Source organism: Pelodiscus sinensis, chromosome 25, assembly GCF_052426305.1.
Source record: "Pelodiscus sinensis isolate ZL-2025 chromosome 25, ASM5242630v1, whole genome shotgun sequence".
Taxonomy (NCBI): domain Eukaryota; kingdom Metazoa; phylum Chordata; order Testudines; family Trionychidae; genus Pelodiscus; species Pelodiscus sinensis.
In genome coordinates, this window is record NC_143076.1 from 19,970,897 (window position 1) to 19,993,876 (window position 22,980).

Consider the following 22,980-nt stretch of genomic DNA (forward strand, 5'->3'; position numbering starts at 1 on the left):
GGTGTCCCTTATCCTGCCTTCCTAATACGGGAGCCAGCTGGGTGTGGGTGGGAGGGAGGAGGCGACAGGCATCTCCCTTCAAAACCATCTGGTCCTGGCCAGCATCAGAAGCATGACCCTGAACTAGATGGCCCTTAGGAATTGCCAGACTGGATATTTTATCAACAGGATTCTTGTGACTAACCCCTGCAACACAAAGGAAGAATAGGAGTACAACTCCATAATGTACGCCCAGATTTATTTCATTTTTGCAACACTTCCTGAAGTGAGGAACATTTCAAAATGTGTATCCAGGAATTTGACACCCTGTGCCTTAATGCCTTGCTCAAATTTCTGGGGGCTTGCTGTTTTAATAAGTGACATTCACATTTTTATAGATCTTCCCAAGAGTCAGGGAGTGGGACTTTCTGCATAAGTAATTCTCATTGCAAAAGTGACTCCCTCTGTAGGCCTGTGCCTTGGGAACCTGTCCCAGAGGGGAGGAGATGCTGGTTTGAATCCTTTCTCTTAATAGGCAGCAGGTTTAGAATGAACAAAAGGTAGTACTTCTTCCCGTGTAACACAGTCAACCTGTGGAACTTCTTGCCAGAGGAAGTTGTGAAGACCAGGACTAACAGGGTTCAAAAAAGAGCTAGATCAATTCATGGAGGATAGGTCTTTTAATGCTAGAATGGGCAGGAATGGTGTCCCTAGCCTTTGTTTGTGAGAAGCTGGGAATGGGCAACAGGGGTGGATGTCACGTTATTGGATTCTAAAGATCACTGTTGCACCCCCGGGGGGGCGGGTGCTTGCCCCAAAAGTCTGTACAAAGGGGGTCATGTGAGATGTTAAATGAAAGCTTATGTTCTACCGATTCTGTAGATGCTATTCATGTACTTGTACAGTATCTGTATGTGGAGTTAGAGATATATACTCGGTGTTGATGCTGGAAAATTCTCTGTCTGAGGCACAGCAATGGGCAAAGAATGCTCAGCCAGTGACTCTGCTAATTAGCAACGCTCCAGGGACAATGAATCTCTAGGTGCCAATACACACCTAAGGAATGTGACTGATACCTGCAAACCAGCCAGGGCAGAATGGCTGCCAGCATGTGAAACAGAGATAGGTCACTTGACCATATGACCTGCTCCGGCCAGGAGGATGCCAGGAGAGGTATACAAGTGCCGTGTGGCACCCTCCATATTGTCTTGAGTTCAGCTCCTGACCCCAGATGCAGACTTGCAGGGAACAATGAGCCGGAAAGAACCGTGGACCCATCCTGAAATAGGATTACACCAGACACTTAGGATAGCAGTTTACAACATCTCTGCTGCGGGCCTGCATTGAGAACTTGGTGATTCGATGCATGTCATGTATTCTCCTTAACCTCACTCTCAGGCTTTTCTTTCTGTTAGTAATAAACCTTAAGATTTTAGATTCTAAAGGATTGGCCCAGCGTGATCTTATGGGTAAGATCCAGAGTGTAAATTGACTGGGATCTGTGGCTCGTTTCTTGGGTCTGGAAGAACCCGTTCGGGGGAGGTGAGACTGGGTTCTAGAACCCCTCACTGTGTGCAGGCCCAGGGCTGACTGGGGCACAGGAAGAGCTGGGGTGTCAGAGGGGTTTTGCTCAGAAGGCTTCTGGCTGGCCAGACTGGCAGCTGAAGCATTCGGTGGGACTGGTTTGTGACCTGTTTGGAAGGTCTCCAGTCTGGGGCTGCAAGGAGCCCTGAGTTTTGAGCAATTCGCCCTGAATGGATGCCCTCAACTGTGCCCAGCCCCAGCCCGGTCCGTCACAGTGGGATCACTTGGTTCCCTATTCTGTTTATTCCCTCGGAGGCACTGGGCATTGGACGCTGTCGGCAGACAGGACACTGGGCCAGATGGACCTTTGGTCTGACCCATATGGCTATTCTTATGTTCCAAGTCAGGTAAATATGGTTTCTGGAGAAAGTCTGTGTATTTAGACATTTTGTTAAAACATAACCTTGATTATTTTTTAAACAAGAACTTCATTTAAATCTAACTCCTGCTGAAACTGGGCTTCTTCTTGGGAACGTCCTGTCCCAGTACCAACCCAATTTGATCCTACTTTACTGATAAGATCAGAATGGGAGATGCCATGACTGCAAGCCAGGCTAAAATCAATGTAAATTTTAAAGCCTTTACAACAAGGATAAAGCTATGAAGAGGCAGGATCCCCCCCAGCCAGAATAGTTTTGGAAAGAGCATTTCAACTGACAGAAATACAAACCCAAAGCCACAGGCCTACCCAAGTATCCTGATGCTTCTCTTCAAGTGTGAGCAGCAGGAGGAAAGGTGGACACAAAACTATCCAGGGCAAGCATCTCTCAAGAACCTGAAAGATTTCCTGGAAGCTGCGCCAGGCAGAGGAGCATTCAAAATCTACCTCTCCTATTTTATTACAGCAGCAGTTCTCAGTCTGTGACCCATGCATCATTCAGCAGCCACAGAGCACTTGGGAACAGCCTGAACAATTGACAGGTCCCAGTATGCTGGCTCCACTTCCCGGCTTCTATCTTCTACTATGGGCATCCCATGCTCATCTACGTAGCTGAGGAGACAGAGAGGGGAAAAGAGCCAGAGCCACCATCAGAACGATTCGAAACAACTAGGCAGTTTCCTAACATTCCTTTGCTCTGCACAGAACCTCACTAGGCGTTGCATGATTTGCAAATGGGGTCGGAGGAGTTTCCCACAAGACTGTTCAGATGGGGACCATGCTATGTAAAAGCATGAGGAATCCTGGTTTAAGGCGCACTAAGCAAATATCCCATTACTGACAAGTTGCCATGTTTCCCTTACAAATGGGAAGAACAACTCCATCCACAGCTCTCTACCACTATCCTATCTTGGGCCCGTTCTCAATCTACAATAGATCTCATCAGAAGCAACTACACCAGGGCTCGTCACACAGCAGCCCGCGTCTGGCCCGTTGGAGCTTTAACCCAGCGCTTGCGCTTTACTGCCTGTTCCACTGGAGAGCGGCATTGAAGGCTTGCACAACGACACTGACACCAGACTTTGAGCCACTGTTCAGAAGCTGCCTTGTTCACATGAATCAAAGAGGGCATGGAAAGGAGGTTTAATGACTGTAATACATTGCTATGATGATTATGCTATATGATTTATAATAGCAACGAAGGGTTTGAAGCTTTACTTCCACTAAAATGTATCTTTATTAAATGAAGTTTATTTCAATAGTAGTTTTAGAGAGTTCAACTGACTAACACCACCATTGCTTAATTATGGTTTCCTTTGAAGCTAAAACAGTTTGAATATATTTTGGTTATTGCCATGGTTAAATGGAGAAACACTGATGATTCAACCAACCTAATTACAGATCATAAAGAAGTCAGCAATAAACACAAAAATTACCAAAGTTCCAAGTAGTGCAGTACACTACTAAATTCTGGCTAACACACAATCTGTGTTCATACAAGAGCAAGGCGGTATAGTAAAAATCAACTAAGCTCAATAATGTCATTTTTAACAGCGGATTGTACAACAGAATTATTTTAATAGTTTTGATTTTGAAAAAAAAAGTGCTGTCCCTGTTTGAACATGATCTGTTAATTTCAGGAGCATTTATGGCCTGCCATACAAAGTCCATGCCCAGATGCAGCCCTAAGACTAAAAAGTTCGCCCACCCCAGGACTACACAATAGTGCATCTATTTCCTGTGTTTCAGAGATCCTCATCCAATTTAAAAAACTGAAAGACCACTGCCTGAGCCATGGGAAAGCTACTGTAAATGAATCATGCTAAGTGCACATGGAATTCATAGCACCTTTGGAAAACAAAGTGATGCCTCAAATTCCGAGGCATTTGAAACATTCATTTGTTAGCTGGACTTCAGCTTTAAGTTGTAATCTTTTTTGGGTCAAAGCAATAAGAAAATTAAGGATGCGCCTATTCGTTTTCATCTCCTCCAAGTTAATTACACAGCTCCACTATGGCTCACAGTGCTAAGTAAAAATCAAGTTATGGAAGAAGCACCAAAAAAATCCCAAAATTACTTTTTCTTCTTACTCCTGTCTCTATGTACTTCAGCGAACACACAAACACTAAGGCTTAGGAGTTCAGAAAGAAAGTGTGATAGGCTACTGGAATGCTCTTCAACCATGGGCACTCATGAGACCAGGAAGCCAGAATCACACAATCTTTGAAGACAGAGAGAAGGCATTGAGCCCTTGACGCTTTATTAATGTTCACTGAAAAGAAACGCAACAAAAGAAGCCTCAACATCACATTCTCCCATATTTCGAGAGGCCAGTTATTTTAAATGGGCTGCTGATGTGACCTCAAAAAGCCCCAAGCCCAAGTCCTGAATGCTTCAATATATTTTACTCAGAAACCACATTAATTAGAGAGCTTGGAAGAGATGTCCATTCTGGCGAATAAAAACAAAACACTTTTGAAGGTTTCCTATCAGGTGGCTGCTTTGCCAAACCACCCATTAATTAAAATACCAGAGACATAATTGTCTTGCAATAAATACTAATTACAAAAATACATCAAAGCACTTCTGCTTGCTTCTGATGGAGAGCAATTCATTTCTTTGGGGGCTGATTTCTAACCCAGTTGCACAGAGTCTGATTAATTTCTCTCCAAAAACGTTCCAATTAAGTTTTTATTTATTCCCACAGCCATTTATATAGTCAGCACATCTGCAGTGAGTCTTGGAACAGGCTACGTCCCCTTGTTATAAGGTAACCCTTCAAACATTTCCAACCAAGTGCACTGCCTATTACCACAAGTAGTCCCAACAGATCCCGTTAAGCATTATGCCTTACAGTAGGTTCTTTACTCATGTGAGTTGTCGCACTGAACCATTTGTCAATGTAAACACTCCTACAGATTTCAACAGGCAATGGATCATGTCCCAAGCAAATCACATCACTCACGTGCTTCCGTCTTCGCAGGATTGGGAATATTGTTTGCACATGTAGTAAACACACCCAATAATGCAAAACTCCAGATTCTGAACACTGAAAATCCACATGTGATTTTAAACAAGGTCAAGCATTTCCACCACAGGCAAGAAATCAAACGGACTATTCAATAAGGAATACTTCTGGAAGGTTCCCATGAGCATATTATGCTCTATCCAGATTCAAATACAAATAAGGATGAACACATAAGAACAGAAACTGTATTTGGGTCCCTGTTACAATCACATTTCACAACTTAAAAAGCAACTGCCATTTCAGGACTTGCATTGGTACTGATTTCAGCTCTTCTAATCAGGTTCTGAGACATGTAATCCATTTTAACTAGTTCAGCCAGGTAACACCACTTATAAACAGACTGCAGGAATGACATGACTTGTAATCGGAGACCACAGTTAGATTGTTAATACAAGCAAATTTTGGGATGGAGTTCGGGATTGCTGTCTCCTACCACCACATGCGCGTGGGACAACGGTCATTTTTACTGCTGGTTTTTCAGCTTGCTAGAGCATCATTTGTCAAAACTCTACCCTAACATTCATATTTAGGCGTTTTGGTTTAATGAACTCCAGAGTTTGATTCTCAAATGCAACTCTCCCAGACCAGTTTGCACTCAGCACTGTCTCTTCTTTCAGAATGGACTGCTTAGTTATACTGCAAAAATTCCTTTAAACTTAGATGAGAAATCTGACTGCTAATGAAGACAGAGTGGAGGCCCCTCCCTGCACTTTGCACATAGGCAGTGCGTTTGCAGAAATGTTGACATTTCTATACAGGCAGAGGATAAAAACACTGACGCTTCAAAATACTCCACATAGCACTGAAGCAAGCTGCATTCTGAAATTAACCATTACCAGCTTCATCTGCAGAACATCTCTTAGGCAAGGCAGGTCGCAGACGGCCTGATTGTTGAACTGGGGGCCAGGCCATCTCCGTAGAAATGCATCAAACCCAGAAGCACGGGCCCTTACTTCCGAGTCCCAGGCATTCCATATTGTCCTCAAATGTCTTCTCAACAGAAAGCCATGCACACAATGCCACAGCGGTTTCTTTTGTAAGAGGACCGGTCACTGCCCTCCCTAGATCTAATATCAGCAGATCAATCCTGCTCCAACTGACTTCAGTGGAAGCATGATCAGGCCCAAAGGGAAAAGACAAAAGCCACAGGACTAGGACTCAGCAGACTCCATTGCTAGTTCAACATTGCACTCCTTGTGCCTGGCCTAGGCAAGTGGCTTCCCCAGCTGCAAAACGAGGCTAGTACTGATCTATCACGTATCCTCCAAGTGAAACCAAAATAACACCTGTAGGATACTTGGAGACCCTGCAAAAGGTCTCAGAGACAGATCTTGTAGCCAAGCCCCTTTCCGAGTGCACAGTGCATTTAAACACGTGACCATCTTTGCTAGTATTCTGAAAGGTGAATGCCCTGCCCTTCTAGCCTGCACGCGCTCACTGAACTCTGGCTGCATTTCGGAAGGTTAGGAATGGTTTTAACTGAGCCCCTTTAGATAGCCGTGTGTGGGATTCCATGTCACACAAGAATCTAAACACTGCCTCCTACAAGAACTGCAGGTCTGTCAGCACTCAAGCACCTGGATTCCTTCTGTTTTGGGGATGTGCCGCAAACAGCTACGTAAGCCGAGTCTTAATAGCTCCCTTCTGCTGGAAGCTCCGTCTGCACATTGGTTACCGTGAGTGAAGACAGTTCCTCTTCCTGCCCTTTTGCTTGTGAGGGCGCTAAACTCTCTGGCTGAAAGGGGGGTTGGGCTCGCTGCATTTTTGCAGCCAGTTTGCTCACTTTGCAACTGACACAAAAGATACCCTCTTGATTGTGCTACTAGAGCTGCTAACTCAGGTGTATTTCAGTTGCTTCCATTTCCTAGGACACTCCACTAACTTTCAATCGATATGTAAGAAAACCTTTTGCTCACCTTTTTAGCCTAATTGCAGCAATGAGTGTCTTGGATGAATAGCTCTGAAGAGGCGAACCAAGATAGGATGGATTTCGGCACAGCGGAGCACATGCAGATTTACCCAGCACTGTCTGGGTCCTTCAGGGCTGGGGGTTAGCGGGGGAGGAGGGATGGAATGTTGCAGGACTCAGGGCATGGCCTTGAGCATGTGGGGTGTGCAAGAGTTAGGGATAGGGGACGAGGAGGGGCTCAGGACACTGGGGAATGGTCACCAGTACATCAGCATTTGGGTTTTTTTAGCAAGAATTACTAGTTAGGTTTGCATCATAAACTACTGTAACTATTACTTTTATCTTCTGTGTATTAACTACTATTATCTTAATCCAACTAACTTTGTAAGTACAATTTTATATTTATGAAATAACAGACTCTTGACTGGGGAAAATGCAATGCATTAGACTATAAACCCCAGAATTATATGATCCCTTTTCTGTTCCCAGCCTCTGTAAGCCCAGAGTTTGGAAGATAAATTCTTAGGCTGCTTAGTTACATGTCAGGCACTCTTATGGTGCAATTTCTGTTTACTGCTGGGTGTTCCAGCTTAAATAATGAATTCTTTGATCCAACGTGTTGGCTTCTTGACTGAGCATGCATCCTTTGTGTCTTAAAGTCCCCCCTCTGACAACTTCTCTGTTCTTGTCCCGTTGCCTTGTATACATTATAATACCATCTGGGCGCTGGATTTACTGTGCTTAGCGTTTTCTCTCTCTGCTACAGCTCACTTCCTCTTCGTTTTTTGTCTAGTTCCTTTTCATTACAATTTACCTTTTATTGCAGCTTATTTCCTTCACATTTTGATCTGGCTCCCCACCGCCCTCATCCCTTCTTTTCTGATGCCCCCCAGACAACTGGCCTTCCCCCCAAACCCAAGCAGCCTTCCTCCAGACTCTACCAGCCCTTCCCACTACTGTGCTGCCTGGTTGCAGCCGCGCTGGTGGGAGGGGGAGTGGGAAGGCACTCTGCCCCCTACTCTCTGCCCATGATTTTTTCTACTCTCCAGCCAGGCTCAAGCTCACCAGGCCCCGCTGCCCAGAAACCCTTGGAGTTCCCCAGGCACCCCTTGCCCCACTCAGAGCCGCTCTTTCGGGGTTTTGAAAGAGGGAAAATCATTCTAAACAATCAGCGGCTGCTTCTGAGCAACCAACTTGTGCTGCTCCCATTGTGTGCTTGGCCCAACAGCCTCCTGTCCAGGCGGGACAGTCACTAGCACTGGTGAACTTATTGAAGATGCTCAGAATCCCCCCGCGACAGCCCTGGTCACGGTTCTGTGCGCCGCCTGCCAGCTCATTCCAAGAAGAGAGCGGCGTGCATCACTCAACAGTCACTTCTGGGTGGCTTGACGTACACAGACAGGCTCAGGTTTGCCAGGGCAAACCCAGAGAACTGACGCTTAAACATTACTGCCCTCCCTGTACCCAGCAGCTCTCTCCCTCCCTGGCTGTCAGTCCCTTGTCCCTTGCAGTGCGTGTCTCAGGCTAAATGGACATCTTGCCTCTGGCCAAGGCAGCTCTGCATTCATCAGACTGGAGGAGAATGGGTTCTTGGCTAATAAGCAACCACGGCCCTAGAGTTTCCATTTTTTCTTTAATTCCATATTTCGCAATCTCATTCATTTCTTATATGATTTCTCAACTCACAGTATTCAATTTGTCATAATGACCAGTTAGAAACAAAATGTCCTCAAACAGATGTAGCTAGTTCCAGCCATGTGATCACTCTGAAAGAGTGTAGCTGTCTGGATCAGAAAACCCTTTTTAGAGGGGGGGAAAAAACAGTTGCAAAAATGTTTTTCATAAAACACCGTAGAAGAGTAATCACCATTCATGGAACTAAATCCTATTAACGGGAACAGAGGCTCTGAAGACTAATTCACTGATAATTGCAAAGTTAGATAGTCCCAAGGTATTTCACCATATCATCCACCCATCTTACTTCAATAAATAAGATAAATGAGGCCAGGAGACTTAGGTTTTTGTTCTGATTCTGCTGATGAAATACTGAGACACAAGGGAATGCCAGGTCTGTCTGTATGCCTCAGTTTCTCGATTTGCAGAGTGGGGATAATGATACTGCCCCAACTTTAGGAAGCGCTTTGGAGATCTACTACTGGCAAACCCAACACAAGAGCTAGGTATTGTTATTATTAACTATTATTCAAAGAAAATAATCTTGTGAATTATTTTACACTAATCTCATAGCTATGTTTTTGTAACAGAGTCAGAGGTTTGTTTTGTTAACATCAATGAGTAAATAGCTGAAATGGAAACGTCCGCTAAGCCTATTTTGGGGTTGACGTCTCAGATAAAGGGATGTTGCTAAGACAGGTGAAACAAAAATGTAACCTACCACTAAGAGGTTCATTTATTTGTTTACATGGTTGAACTGTCACCTCGTGTGCATACAGACCACATACAGGGCACAAACACAATGATGTGCTCTGCAGTGCTTTGACCCTACAACAAGCCACTAACCGCTCTCCATTATTCCCACTCACTGTTGTGCCTGGCGGATGTTAGTCTTGAAATGATTTAGCACATCAATCTCAGATGAGTCATAGACCTCATTTACATGCATAGTTTCTCAGCACAGACTGAGCCTAGCTAATGAAAACTCAGGTAGACATGACTGGGGATAGCCAGGACTACAGCTCAGAAGAGCAAATAAGGGGACAAAAAAGCTAAGCTTTTATTTTTGACATGCTTGAGTCCGGGCACCCTTTGCAGCTGCATACCCACTTTCCCAGTTCACGTATTGCATCCATTGCTCACTTTGTGTAAAAAGTTACATTTTAATAACTACTGAAAGACTTAATCGCTGCAATTTGCTGTACACACAGATATTCCTACAATATGTAGAAAAGTATAGTACAATACCTCACATATTAGACAACAGAACGGATGCTTATATAGAGCAAGTTTCTTGTCCTTGAAGTTTTCTGAACACAGAACATTAAGGTTGCACTCCCCTCCCGCTTATTTGGTTGTTCAGTGCAACAGTTTCGCTTTAAAAATTAGTGCATATGGACATAATGGTCAAAGAACATCACACAAGCAACGAAAAAACTCTAACGTGAACATTTAATACGGAGATCTCCCTGATGCTCCATAACTCGGTAAATAAGGTGATTCTTGATGAGGCTGTTCCATGAATGCACATTTGACCCTGCTGTGATTTTTGCCATTTTACGTGCATGGAAAAATGTTCTAGTCAGATGATGCAGGAAGGGAAGTGCAGCTTTTGAAATCAATGTAGGATGCAGCCCATTCCAAGCCTGCTTGCCCACATGTTCTGGCTGCATTACCAATGGAAATTAAAAGTCACCTTAAACACTGAATAAGTGAAAGCCTTCCCCTTCTCCCAAAACACCTTGGTCTTTTTTTTATAGTAGCTGCACTGCACATGAATAACAGGGAGTCATCACTACAGCTGTGAGAAGGAAGATTACTCCAAAGCAGTTGCCAGGAAAACCAGTGTCTCCAGCAAAAGGCATACACTTGAAAGAAAGGAAATCTGGTAAGCAAATTTTTGCCTGCAAAAAGATTTCTCTTACGCCTTCTGGTTTGCAGCCTCAGCATTACCCAAAGCATAGAGCATAAATGGAGGGGAAGACAGCCCGAAGCACAGCTAGATTGTTTCTCTTGGCAAATGAAGATGTGAAATTCTCTTCAGTGTTGTAGATGCTAATGATTGTGCAAGGAAAGATTATTTTCTTCTGGTTTGGTTCCCCTGTCTTCCCAATAATTGTTTCCCATGTTAGAACAAAGTTTCACTTGCTACTCCAGAAACTTTGCTGGGATTTTGGCTTCACTCTCTTTGATATAAAGTTTAGAATTAATGAACCTTGTGTGAAGTCTGAAAACTGCCAGAGCGTGCTAGAGAGAGCGGAAATGGACAGCTCCGTTTTAGGACATAAGTAACAGATAACAACTGGATTGAGGGTACAATATGGGGCAATGTACTATAAATTAAAAATTCTAATGAACCAAATTTACTAGCGCAAAATATTTCAGAAAGCAATTAGATTTTGCTTTCCATTCATAACACAGAACTATTTTTGTAGCCAACAGAATTCATTCCAATGCTTGCATGTGAGCTTGCTAGTATGTAGAGAAATAATTGCATTAGCTCTGTCAAATTCAACCTAGGAGAGAGGGAGGAAGAGATATTTCACCTCTTCGCAGCGACCTGCAGAAAAGCAAAAGTTTTCCACTGTGCATGCATGAAGAATGCACACATTACTGCTTCTTTACTGTAGCCATCACCACCCTACACAAAGAATACGCTGAACTTCACAAGTTTGCAGAATTACAGGGCATCCAACACTCCCTGATAAATAGCATCTTATGTTTCCAGCAGGGGTTCTCAACCTTTTCCAAATCATGCCCCACCTTCACATTTTTTGTTTTGTAAACTTGGAGTTTGCCACCTGCCCTAATTATAGTGAGAAGAATACTGCCACCTAGCGTTGCTAATGCATTTGTACAGTGGAGACCAGACAGACTGCCTATATCAAAATGTAAGACAAGTGGTACTATATAAAAACACACCCTTTATCTGTCACTCAGTCTCCACCCTACTCACTCAAGTTTGTTCTAGCCACCTGTCCATCATAAATGAGCAGGCAAGCTCTGCCCCTTCCCTAAGGCATGACCTGCCCCCCCATTTGAAAATTTCTGGCTTAGCGAGACAGCAGAAGGCTCAGCTGGGAACCGTTAGGTTTTCAGTGGACAATCTACACTTGTTAATTATCAGTTACAACTTGTTTAGTACTTACGTGTCCCTTCCTTACAAAAGCAGGAATCAAAGAAGCAGTGGGAGATAACTGGAAAAGCAATGGACGTAGTTTCTGCCATTAATATTTACTGTGTAATTAGCTATAACTACAAAGGCATTGAGAAAATGTCACTACATTAGATTTCTCTATATTATTTATTTTTCATGATGCTTTTTAGGCTACCAGAATGGTTACCAACAATTTATTCTCCAAGCCCCTGGTTATGTATCCACAGATTTTTGGCTTGCTTTCTCCAAAGGAGCTAGTATTGTCGAGACGAGTGGTCCCCAAACTCACCAACCTGTGAATACCTGTCACAAAAATGTCAAATCATGTACCCCTACCTAAAAATCAATATTTCCAGGGATTTTCTCCCTTACCTGAGCATAAACTATAAAAGCTGTGATCTTGGAAACAAAAAATGTGTTTTCATGATACTTATTATCTCTCTCTATATATATAAAAAAAGATTTTTCCTGCCAGGCGACAGAATGACATCATCACATCATCAGCGTCAACAGGCTTGCTCAGCGAAGTGAAAGAGAGAGGAGTAGGCAAGTGTAGCAAGCAAAGGGCGCAGACTGGTACTCATCTATTTATTAATTATGATTATTAATCATTACATTACGAAAATGGCAATACTCTTCCAAGATTTCGCTTGACATGCTTGATAACCAATGCATGTAAAGCCATATTTTATATAATCATTATATTTTCTATTCTTCATTACTGACTTTCCAAGACCATCACGATCATTAGACTTAGATTTTCCATACTTTGGACTTGATGAAACACTAGATGATGTCAAACATTCATCTTCTTTTCATCACACTTTCCATTTTCAGCCACTTGTCCATTACTGGATGGACAAAAATTCATATAAAAACAACACATGGAGAACACTAACAAATGAACAAATTAGTAAACAAGAAGAATCACGTTTCACTAGAGCAAAGTAGCATGCCACAGAACAACTGAGCATCAACTATCTGAGTGATGTTACCACTGCCACACTGGCTACAAGGACCTTAATTTCAGTTTGGTAAGCAAACACTTTTTCTTCAATCATTACAAATTGTTTTCCTCCAAGAACCCCTTATGAACCCTTTCATGAACCCCTGACCACAGTTTGGGAATCACTTGTCTAGATGAGAGTTAGAGCAGAGGACCACAAGCAGACCTCTGTCTCAGTCAACAACTCAAGGCCACAGAGTAATGTATTCAATATCAGCTCCCTCATCTGTAAGCAGCAAGTAATACTTGCCTGCATGCAAGGGGTCCTATGGATTTGGATATCCTTGAATAACAAGAGAACAGACGCTTTAAGTATTTTTACTTGCTGCTGAGATCTGAACATCTGCCTTCGCTCTCCAACAAACAAAAGAATAGCAAGGAAGCTGCGTAGACACAGCAGATATTGCTTACCATACATTATAGCCCTTCTCTGTAAGATAGGAGTTGCCACATGAGAATTTTCTAGGGATCCAGATAAAACAACCACCACTCAGGATACAATGAGAAGGGAACTGTATGGCAGTTACATTTCAGCTCCATAGAGGTGCTTTTGAGCTGAACAACTTGGAATTTTGCCACAATGACTTTGCTGTGAATTAGTGAACCTCTGATTCACTGTTACACCCTATTGTGGTCACTGTTGGTGAGCCTCTTTGTCCTGTTACGTCCTATTACGTCATCCAGCCAAATGAGAGCCTCTACTTATTTGCATGGAAAACGTGAATTCTGACATTAAGGAAGATACAATAATCTCAGTATAAACTGAACAGGAACAAATCAGAGAAGATTAACGAAACAGAGAATTCATGTAGCAGATGTGTCTCTAGGTTTCACTCCATACTCAGCTCAGAACAATATTACTCAGAACTGAGTTTTAACAAAGCTATTAGTGTGATTTTAGGATCTATCTTCCTGACCAAACTGGACAAGGATTTTTCCTGAGCCTTGTACTAACTCAACTGTGCTAAAGACCAACCTTGCAAAATACAGACTCAGTTATCTGGGGCAAAGAACTTTGACATGCGAGTAAAATACCATCAGATGTTTCATTAGTTGTCATTTTAAAAAACAATTTTTTTGCTGAGGCAGTTATATAATATAGCTTTCAGACAAATAAAACCTGTTTATACTGGTCAAGAAAACCCAACTAAAACCTTGTCAGCAAAACATGGTGTTTTAAAAAGGATGCCTGTAGACTCTAGATTGCAGGGATAACACTCTATAAAAATATCAAAATGCAGAGAAATCATATGATTTTTAAGGATAAAAGACTGTAGCACTGCAAGACAGCCTGCCAGTTTAGATGTCACTAACATCAAACAGCAACACTGCAGCTGCAGCCAAGAATCTCACATCACCTACTGACAAGCTGTAAAGTTTTTAGCCACTCTTTCCAAGGCAGTTCTGAAAACCACTACACAACACATTTTATCCCAAGTGTTAGATGAAGCAAAATGGCCCTGCCTCTAAGAATGAAGATTCCCCCCTCCCCCCCATGTCTCCAAAACATGGCGATTATGCCCTTTTAGATGGCATGGCTTCCTATAAGTTACATGATTTTTTTTTCATTCCTTTGTCAATGCAAGTTTTCAGGGCTGAAGGACAGGAGATACGAGGCAGCTATTTTCAGTTTTCTGTAGTTGACCAAGCAGATTATCTGATTAAATAATGTAATAAATGTACTTACCAAATATTTCCCCTCCGCTAGCATACTCTGTCACCAGATAAATCATCCTCTCCGTCTCCATAACCTGGACACACAAGGATACAAAGTGACAGCTAAAGACACTGCCCAGTGCAAAAGGAAATGAAGCTAATTGCAATTTTCTTTTGTGACTTGTAACTTTGACACAAGCTGCTTTCAGCAAAAAATGTTTAAAAAGTGGATTGCAAAGCTTTAGAGAGCAATGATGGGGCAAGGGAGGGGAAAGCATCATTTTATCAAAGGGGATATTTTAAAGGCCATTTAAAATCTTCTACATCTCACCCCCAAAATACTCCCTCGCTAGTCTCCACTTGTTTTGAGAACCTCAAAGACTTCTCTGGGCTCCCACAGCTGAAAGTTCACCTTACATATTAATCATTCATCGCTCTGAAACACTAAAATAATTAGGGACACTTCTCTAAAGGAGAGACTAGCTGCAGAATTAGCAAGTGACTTTCAAATGACTCAAGATTTATCAATCATAAAAGCCTTCACTTCGCTTTGCTCTAGGGAGCCTTCACATCTAAGGGAGAAGATAATGCCAATCTTTATAAAAGCCTTTCAAGGCACTGGGTGAACACAGTGCTCTCCAACAAATGAAGGCCAGTTACAGTATTAAGACCAGTTCTCCCATTTTTAGTAAGCCAATTAAATGCCAAAATTAGTTCCTGGGAAAGGCGGATAGTGCCACTACAAAGCTGGTTTGCTCTAACAGCGATCGAATAGCAGACCAGGCCTCAGTAAGTTTCTCTATGGACCCCTCATGGTAACATCACCCCAGCTGACGAGAGCTGGCAGAGATAGCTACCCTGACTAAACCAACACAAGCGGAGAATGCAGAAAGGGATCTCCACTTAATTAAGAGGCACAGCCCCAAAATGACATGTTTTAAGCCAGAGCAATTTCTTGATCTCTTACTATCGACACTAAGCGTGTTAGTACTAAAGAGAAGACTGCAAATAGAAATGTTCTTTTACCTATTCGTGCTCTGGACTCAAAACACGCACCCAACTGTGGCACACCCCAATGTAGAGTAGGCAGAGCAGGGCCACAGAGCAAAGTGGCTGAAGCCCTTTGCTCCTTCCCATGAGAGACGGGACAATGGACCCTTAAGAGGAGGGATGTGTAAAAGAAGAGAACAAAGCACCCTGGAGCCACTGCTGCCCTTTTAGGCCTGGGGATAGATAGTCAGGAAGGAAAGTGGCTGGACAAGTAGCTCTTTGCTCAGGATGAGAAGACGAGGTGCCACTGTTGGGAGGGAATGGATCTTCCAGTGGGAAGCTTCAAAGCATGCCCATGATATGTATGCATAGGGGAGTCCGCATAGGTAAACTGGTGGATGTAGGGAAAAGCAAGAGATTAAGGGGATACATTATAAAGTAATTTGTTCCAGTTTCCCTCTTCTTCCATCCACTTCCCCAGGGAGCCTCAGACAGAACTTCAGTGTTCATGCATTTGCGCCAAGCAGTGGGGAGACCCTGGGGAAGTGGGAGGAAGGAGAGGCTATAAGGATGTGAAGGGACAGAGGGAGCATTGCACTCAAAGCATTGTAACGAGAGCCACAGGGTGAGATTTTTAAGAGCGTGTGACTGATTCAAGGGTACAATCCCTGGGAGTTGCCATGGAACCTGTACCGATGTGCCATGGCTACGCTTGTGGTCCCGTTCCCCAGGATCAGAAAGAGTAGAGAGAGAAGCCCAGTGGAAACAGTTAGCCTAAGAAAGGCTGAAAGCCGCATTTCCAAAGTTTACGAAATAGGAAATTGGCTGACAGTGCACAATTATCTACAATACATTGAGCTTTTACTGTTTTAAACGTCTCCAGCCCCCTAAAAGCTAATAAATGAGCGTATTAGAGACAAGCCCTTAGATTCAGAATGTGCCGTCCAATGCTACTCAATTGTCATGTGATATGGCTTACAGTTGCCAGTTAATCGTCACTCCACCTATGTGCAAAAGAAACACTGGGGTGTTTTTTTACGACTTCCTGTAGCCAGGCAAACCTGGTTTCTCACATTTTTTCAGGTACTGGACACACCTTCTCTTCTTGCATTTATTGGCTGAGAGTGTTACAAACCCTAAGAAATGTGCCTTTCAAATTCTCTAATGAAGGGCTGTGGAGGAAAAGCTTTAATGACCAGAGGCTTTGATTTCCCTGGCTTCAGGTTGTGCAGGTGTTTTATAATAACGAGTAGTCCAATCGTACATCACTTCAAAGCTCAGAATAAAATTTCTGTAGAAAGCACCCCTCGAATAGCCAGCTGAAACACCACACAGAGGATGCTCTGTTCTAACACCGGTGGAGCTGAGACACGGCTGCCGTCTCTCGATATTCTCTCTGGGGTTTTATATTGCATAAGCTAGGAAGACAAGCGCTTTTGGCTCAAAAAACCATTACAGGCACCAGCTCTTCCAGAGAGGATACTGTCTCTGCATTGTTACCCCGCAGAACTCTTCAAATGACTGTCACAGGCCCCTCACTCACAGCTCTCTGGCCAAGGTATCAAGTCATTAACCTTTTCCACCCAAGAGTCTCTGTTTTACTCCCGCTGAGTCTCGAATGCCACTGATTGCAGCGAGACGTGAGCTAGAAGCAGCTTTGCCACAAGAAGACAGCAGCTGTTCTGAGGGGAGGGCAATCTCTACGAAAGCTCAGGGTGCCCTCTCTTCTTGGCAAACATACAGAGCCTCATTAAATTACAGGGGAAACAAACCCCTAAATATTGCAACTGACACCTAAAATGTTCAATGCTCCCAGCCAGCAGAGTCAAGTAGCTACAGTCATCATAGCAGACTTTCAGTTCTAAAGCATCTCTGGCAATCCAGTCTCTTCTCAAGTTGAACTTAAAGCATACCCAGTCTGAGAAGCCAGCAGCATTTTGCCCACTTCATGATCCAGCCTTCGGGAATGGCAGACAGCTGAATGTGACAGAACAGTTTCATTGGCTCATGCAAAAGAGGTCACTGCTTTCCAATTTAACCTATTGGCTTTGAAGCGGGAACTAAAGGACTCCTGCACCAGTTAATTTTATTTCTGCATCTTCAGCTCAGCAGATTGTAGCTGAAAGACAGTTCCGCTGCAGACTGCCAACCAACAAGCAATGTTGGCAGGATACAGGGAAGGGAGATTTTTTTCCACTGTGTCACGAATTGCCACTCCAAGGAGATCGAGGACCCAAGCCTTTTAGAAGACATTTCAAGTTTCACCAAGGGCACAGTCCCCAATTCCTTCTCCTGTCACTTCTCAGATGCCCTCTTGCTTCTGGCTTCCACAAAGGGGCTGGATCCTTTGTGATGTCCCACCTCATCCGTTATCGAGAGTGGCAGTGTGTACAAACCCACACCACAGCACAGACCCATGGGGCTGCATCCCAAGGGGACCTTTCCCTGGTGCTTTTGTTTGCCAAGAAAAGCAAGCCAGAAAAGCTGGAGAAAAATCTGCAACAAAACACAGAAGTGACGCTACCACCGCTACTGTCCCTGATCACCTTCTGCTGAGGACAACACAGCTAATCTGAACTGGGAAATTGAAAGGTGCACAATAGCCGTAAACAAATGGAAACTGGCTGTCCTCAGAGGACAATTGATCTTCCGGTGAAACAGAGGACTGGCTACGGAAACACAAGGCTTTTGGGGAGCTTCTTTTTTTAAACCAAGTGATTTTGTAACAAAGATTGTTTCCTTATTTTACTCTTCTGAAAGTACAGGGTTATCCCTATGCATGCTAATGCTCCCCAGCCTACACCCATGGCACAGCCTGCACAGTGAGGCAAAAGCCCATCACACAATGCTCAGACCTGATATAATCTGATGATATGTGGGTGGCAGAGCATCTTCATAATCTGAACTTCTCTAAAAATCTTCTTGAGATTCTCTTCATCCAGCTGGGTCTTGTCAATGATCTTTATAGCAACCTGGCAAAGGAGAGAAAGAAAAGGGTCACTCACTCAGTCACTATTCAGAATAGTACTAACTTTTTGTATCATCAGCATCTAGGAGCCTTCATCAAGGACCAGGGCCCCCTGTTGCTCGGCACTGTGCACACAAAGAACAAATGCATAATCCTGATTCCAAAGCGCTCAGTTTTAAGAACTGTTTAGCTGATTCAGGGAAACCCTCCCACTTCAGTACAGATTGTGCACGATAAACATGCAGGAGCTGCATTTCATTGTTTGATCATCACTGAGGAAAAAACAAATGTACCCCACTGAAGTGTGCAATGCTGATCTCTACTTTTCATGTTTTCCCCTCTTCCGATAGTAACTGAACGCTCACCACAGCATCAGCAACTAGTCAGAAAAACAGCTTCCTGGAATCCTGGATTGAGTCCCCAGAAATTCCCAGCTGACATTTGTTCCATTTACAAGTCAAAAGATGGCTTCCAGCTTGTCGCCACCACATCTTAACCTGCAAACCGTGCTGCTTGTATATTCATTTTGTGCTGATGAAAGGTGCCCAGCTCCGCCTGAACACTGAAATCCCATTTGTCAACACAACAGGCAGCAACAGTGCAAGACAGACATTTCGCCAGTGCAACGTTCAGTCACTGCAGATCTGGACCAGCATCTTCACCAATCCCTGAGCCGTCATGGGGAGAAAAAAAGAACATTTCTGGTACCTATAAAAACTGGAAAAGCGACGAGGAGTCCTGTGGCACCTTATAGACTAACTGAAGTGTAGGAGCATAAGCTTTCGTGGGCAAAGACCCACTTCGTCAGATGCATCTGACAAAGTGGGTCTTTGCCCACGAAAGCTTATGCTCCTACACTTCAGTTAGTCTATAAGGTGCCACAGGACTCCTCGTCGCTTTTGCAGATTCAGACTAACACGGCTACCCCTCTGATATAAAAACTGGGTTCATTTTATCTGGAACCACAAACACCTAAAAAGCGTTAATCCCACTGTTACTACACTGTATCACTACAAGGCAAAGTGTAGTTTGTCGGGGAGCCCTATCTGGGCATTTCCATATCTTAGCACATTTAACTTCTTTGACACAGACCCTTAACAATGAATTTCCTGTGTTTATAATGCTTGGCTGGGGGACAAGTACAACATCTCTGCAATAGTTTTACCGTAACTTACTGTTATGTACTTCCAACCTTAACATAAAATTTTGCCCGGGAATAATAATTCAGATGGGAAGGCTCAATCTACACTCCCAAAAGTGTAAGTGTAAAGGCTCAATCTTTGCACCCCCAAAGAGCAGGGTTATTTTAATTCATTTTATGAAGGGCATGTCAGTATAGAAGTGGGAGAGGCTTCAAAGGGGTAGAAAGTCAGTGAGAGGAATCAACAAACTGTGTCAGCCTTGATCAAAGCAAAATTGAGAACAGATGAATGGCGAGGCCAAGCCAGGAAAACCTTCCCACCTACGGTAAAACACAGCCAAGAAGTTCAGTGGGACCAAAGAAAAAAAAATCCACTGGTACCTTCCAATGCCCATCATCAGAAACCATTGGAATAAAATATTAAATGGGGGGAAGGTAGGTAAAGGGGGTTTATTTGATTAAAAACTCAGCATCTGACAACTAAAAAAAAAAAGTCTTCCTTAATCTCAGTATTTTCCCTACAAAGATTTTTAATTCATGATCAACTGAAGCATCCATCACAAACCCAGAGAACAAAACTGACATCAGTGAAATTCACTTTGCTCTACATACGCGTAACACACCTTGGTGTTAGCCTCTTAGGTGAAATAAGCAGACAGGATCAGTCAGGACAGGACGGTTTGTACTGCAGTTAATTGTACAGGTATTGTACCTTTTCATGAAGCAAGCCACACCACCTGTCTGCGCCTATATAAAGGTATCAGTGCATCATATTCCAGAAGATGAAACTTCACCTATATCATCACCAGCACAATTTAAAGTATGTTGGTTGGAAATGGACACACAGGCTGCCCCATTCTTTGGCCTTATTCCAACTAGTCTGAATCCCCATTTTCTCAGTATAAGGCTGAGTTGCGCTACCATAGGTCACATGTCAGCTCCAGCCTAGGGATGTAATAGTGTAGTCGATTAACTGATAAGCAAAAGCTATAGACTGCATGAATTTCCCTCCCTCTCCCGCCAGCCAATACATTTTTTAGCAGGCTGGCCAGCAGCCCGGCTTAGTCCTGGCTTGCAACAGGTCCGGAACCAACCCCTGTTGCAGATCTGCATTTAAAGCATATTAGGAGTCATGTAGACAGGCAGCCCAGCTCAGTTCCGAATCACACTGAGTCCAGCAACTCAAACCACCCCGCCCCCAGACAGGAGCTGCTGCCGCTTTTTCAGAGGCAGCAGCGCGGGGTGACAGGCAACTGGTCCGCGAGGGGAGCTGGTTTTTAAACAGGCCCCCCCCCCCCACAGACAAGCTCCTGCCTGGTACCCTGCGCTGCTGCGTCTGATACAGAGGCAGTAGCACAGAGTGGCAGAGGGTTCCCTGGGAATGAGGCCGGAGTGCACTGCTGCTGGCCCCGCTCCTGGGGACTACAGAATAGTCAACTACATCGATGAGAATTCATGAAGTTAATCGACTATTCAATCAACCAATATTTAACAACGCAACTCCAGCCCTAGACACTGAGCTGTCTGATCAGCTCTGCATATAGACTGGGTCCTCGTTGTTATGAAACTGGCAAAGGCAATGTGAACGATCCATCAACTTCTAAAGGATAGACAGCGTTTCTGCTTAGATGGAGAAGGTTTAGTTTGCTACGAAACCATCTGTTTCATCTCATCCCTGGCTTTGTAATAGGTGCTCACTAAAAAGTTAAAAGCTATTTTTAAAGCAATGAAAAATGGGATTAGGTGAAAAACAAAGTCAATGTTTCAATGCTAAAGTAAGTGGTCTTCTGAGAAGTCCCAGGCTGGTCCTCGCGCACAAGTGCTTCTTCTCTTGAACTCCTTTCCACTTTTCTTATCCAGGAGTAATGTGTAGGCCTAGCACACAAGGCTCAAAGTTAAAATCAGACACAAGAGTCTGTTGTCTGAACCCAAAAATATACCCGTCACAAAACACGTGCCCTGTAGTCCTCCCAGGTTTTGCCTCTGGAAAACCTAAGACTATAGTGTCGGCTACACAAGTATGGTAGAAAACGAAAGTAGACAAGCACTTCAGGAAAAGGAACACTGCATTTCCCCAACTTCAAACTACTTTTTAAAAATACTGAACTACACTGGAAAAATTAAAAAGCTTTTTTAAAGTGTGCCAGTACAAGGACTGGGCTTTGATCAGATGAGAGCAACATATGTCCATCATACATGGAATCTGAAAGCATCTGGATAAAGACAGATGTCTGCTCTGCAAATTGTTGAGCAGCTGCGCAGTGCTATCATCCAAAGGAGAAAAACTAGCTCTTGCTGCACTGCTATCCACAAACCATGGCAGAGTACATGGGTAAGCAAAATGGAGTCTGCTCCCAAAGACAGAAAGGAATCCCACCGATGGAAACAAACTGATGTGTGCTGTGGGCATCCATGGAAACGCTGCAAGTCAAAACCCTCCGCAGCACAAAACCCCTCACTAAAAAAATAACCAGGATACTTGGCAATGCAAGAAAGACAGCTACAGAGAGTGAACAGTGATGAGAAAAATGAAGTCTATGATCTGGGGATCCACCCACAAATTTTCTTGTTTAGAACTGGCATTTTGCACCAGAAAAGAATCACAATACAACACATTCTGTGGGTGTGTTTCTTTGATTTGCTGTAGCGGTATTTCCAACAGTCAATGTCAAGGAAGGGTAGGTACCATAAGCCCACCACGCTGACGGAATGGCATGAAACATGCATCGTTATCCCTTTATAACGGCTTTCCCAAGGGCTGATTAAAAACACAGCCCAAAGCCATACAGCAGACCAAATGTCACTTTCTTTTGTAATACAGTAATGAACATTCTCTGCAGATTGCTTTTGGGCCAGAAGCTCATTCCTGGGATGATGGAGCTTCACAAAGCCCAATAAATTCCCTGCTGCCGCTTTGCTGGGAGGCTTCTAAACCAGGGAGTAGCAAGATACCAAGAGGCCACACACACTGGATTTCCTTTCACCATTTAATGGAACATTAAAAAAATCACAAAAAATGCTTGTTCAGGGGGATGTGATTACCCAACCACATTAAAACAATAAGAAAACGTGAACACGAGAAACTGGAAAGCCCAATTACATAACACTTTGCTTGCAGAAGAGTCAAGACTAAAACATTCGCTGAGACTAGGGCAAGCGTTTCATATACTGGGACATGCCATGGCACAAGATCTGAAAGACATACTCACTATTGGGAAGTAATCTGGGAAGCCAGACAACATTATGAGTTGCATATCCCTACCAAATGCTGCTATCAGTTGGGGAGAGCGGGGAAAGAGAGGAAGGGAGGGGAATGGATTGCAGACCTTTTCAAAATCTGCAGTAAGATTGTTCTAGGTCCCACGAGCACAGCTACACAAGATACATCAACTTGATGTGTTGAGAGAGAAAGCTCATCCTGGTCTCTTCCCCAAACAGCTACCGACCTACAAGAGGTCTGAATATTACCCCCTGGCTCCATAATTGCATGTGCACTGTGAGCTAGCAAC

The 22,980-nt window shown here is 43.6% G+C and overlaps 1 protein-coding gene across 2 annotated transcripts in view; it reads right to left on the bottom strand.

Moving 5' to 3' along the window:
* Positions 1-22,980, bottom strand: part of SIK3 (SIK family kinase 3) — a 145,201-nt gene that overhangs the window by 48,438 nt on the left and 73,783 nt on the right. For both annotated transcript variants that reach the window (XM_075909532.2, XM_075909531.2), the window contains exons 2-3: positions 18,218-18,334; positions 14,404-14,467 (exon numbers count right to left, since the gene is read on the bottom strand). In XM_075909532.2, coding sequence (XP_075765647.1) covers positions 14,404-14,467; positions 18,218-18,334 — 181 coding nt within the window. The remainder of the gene's footprint in view (positions 1-14,403; positions 14,468-18,217; positions 18,335-22,980) is intronic.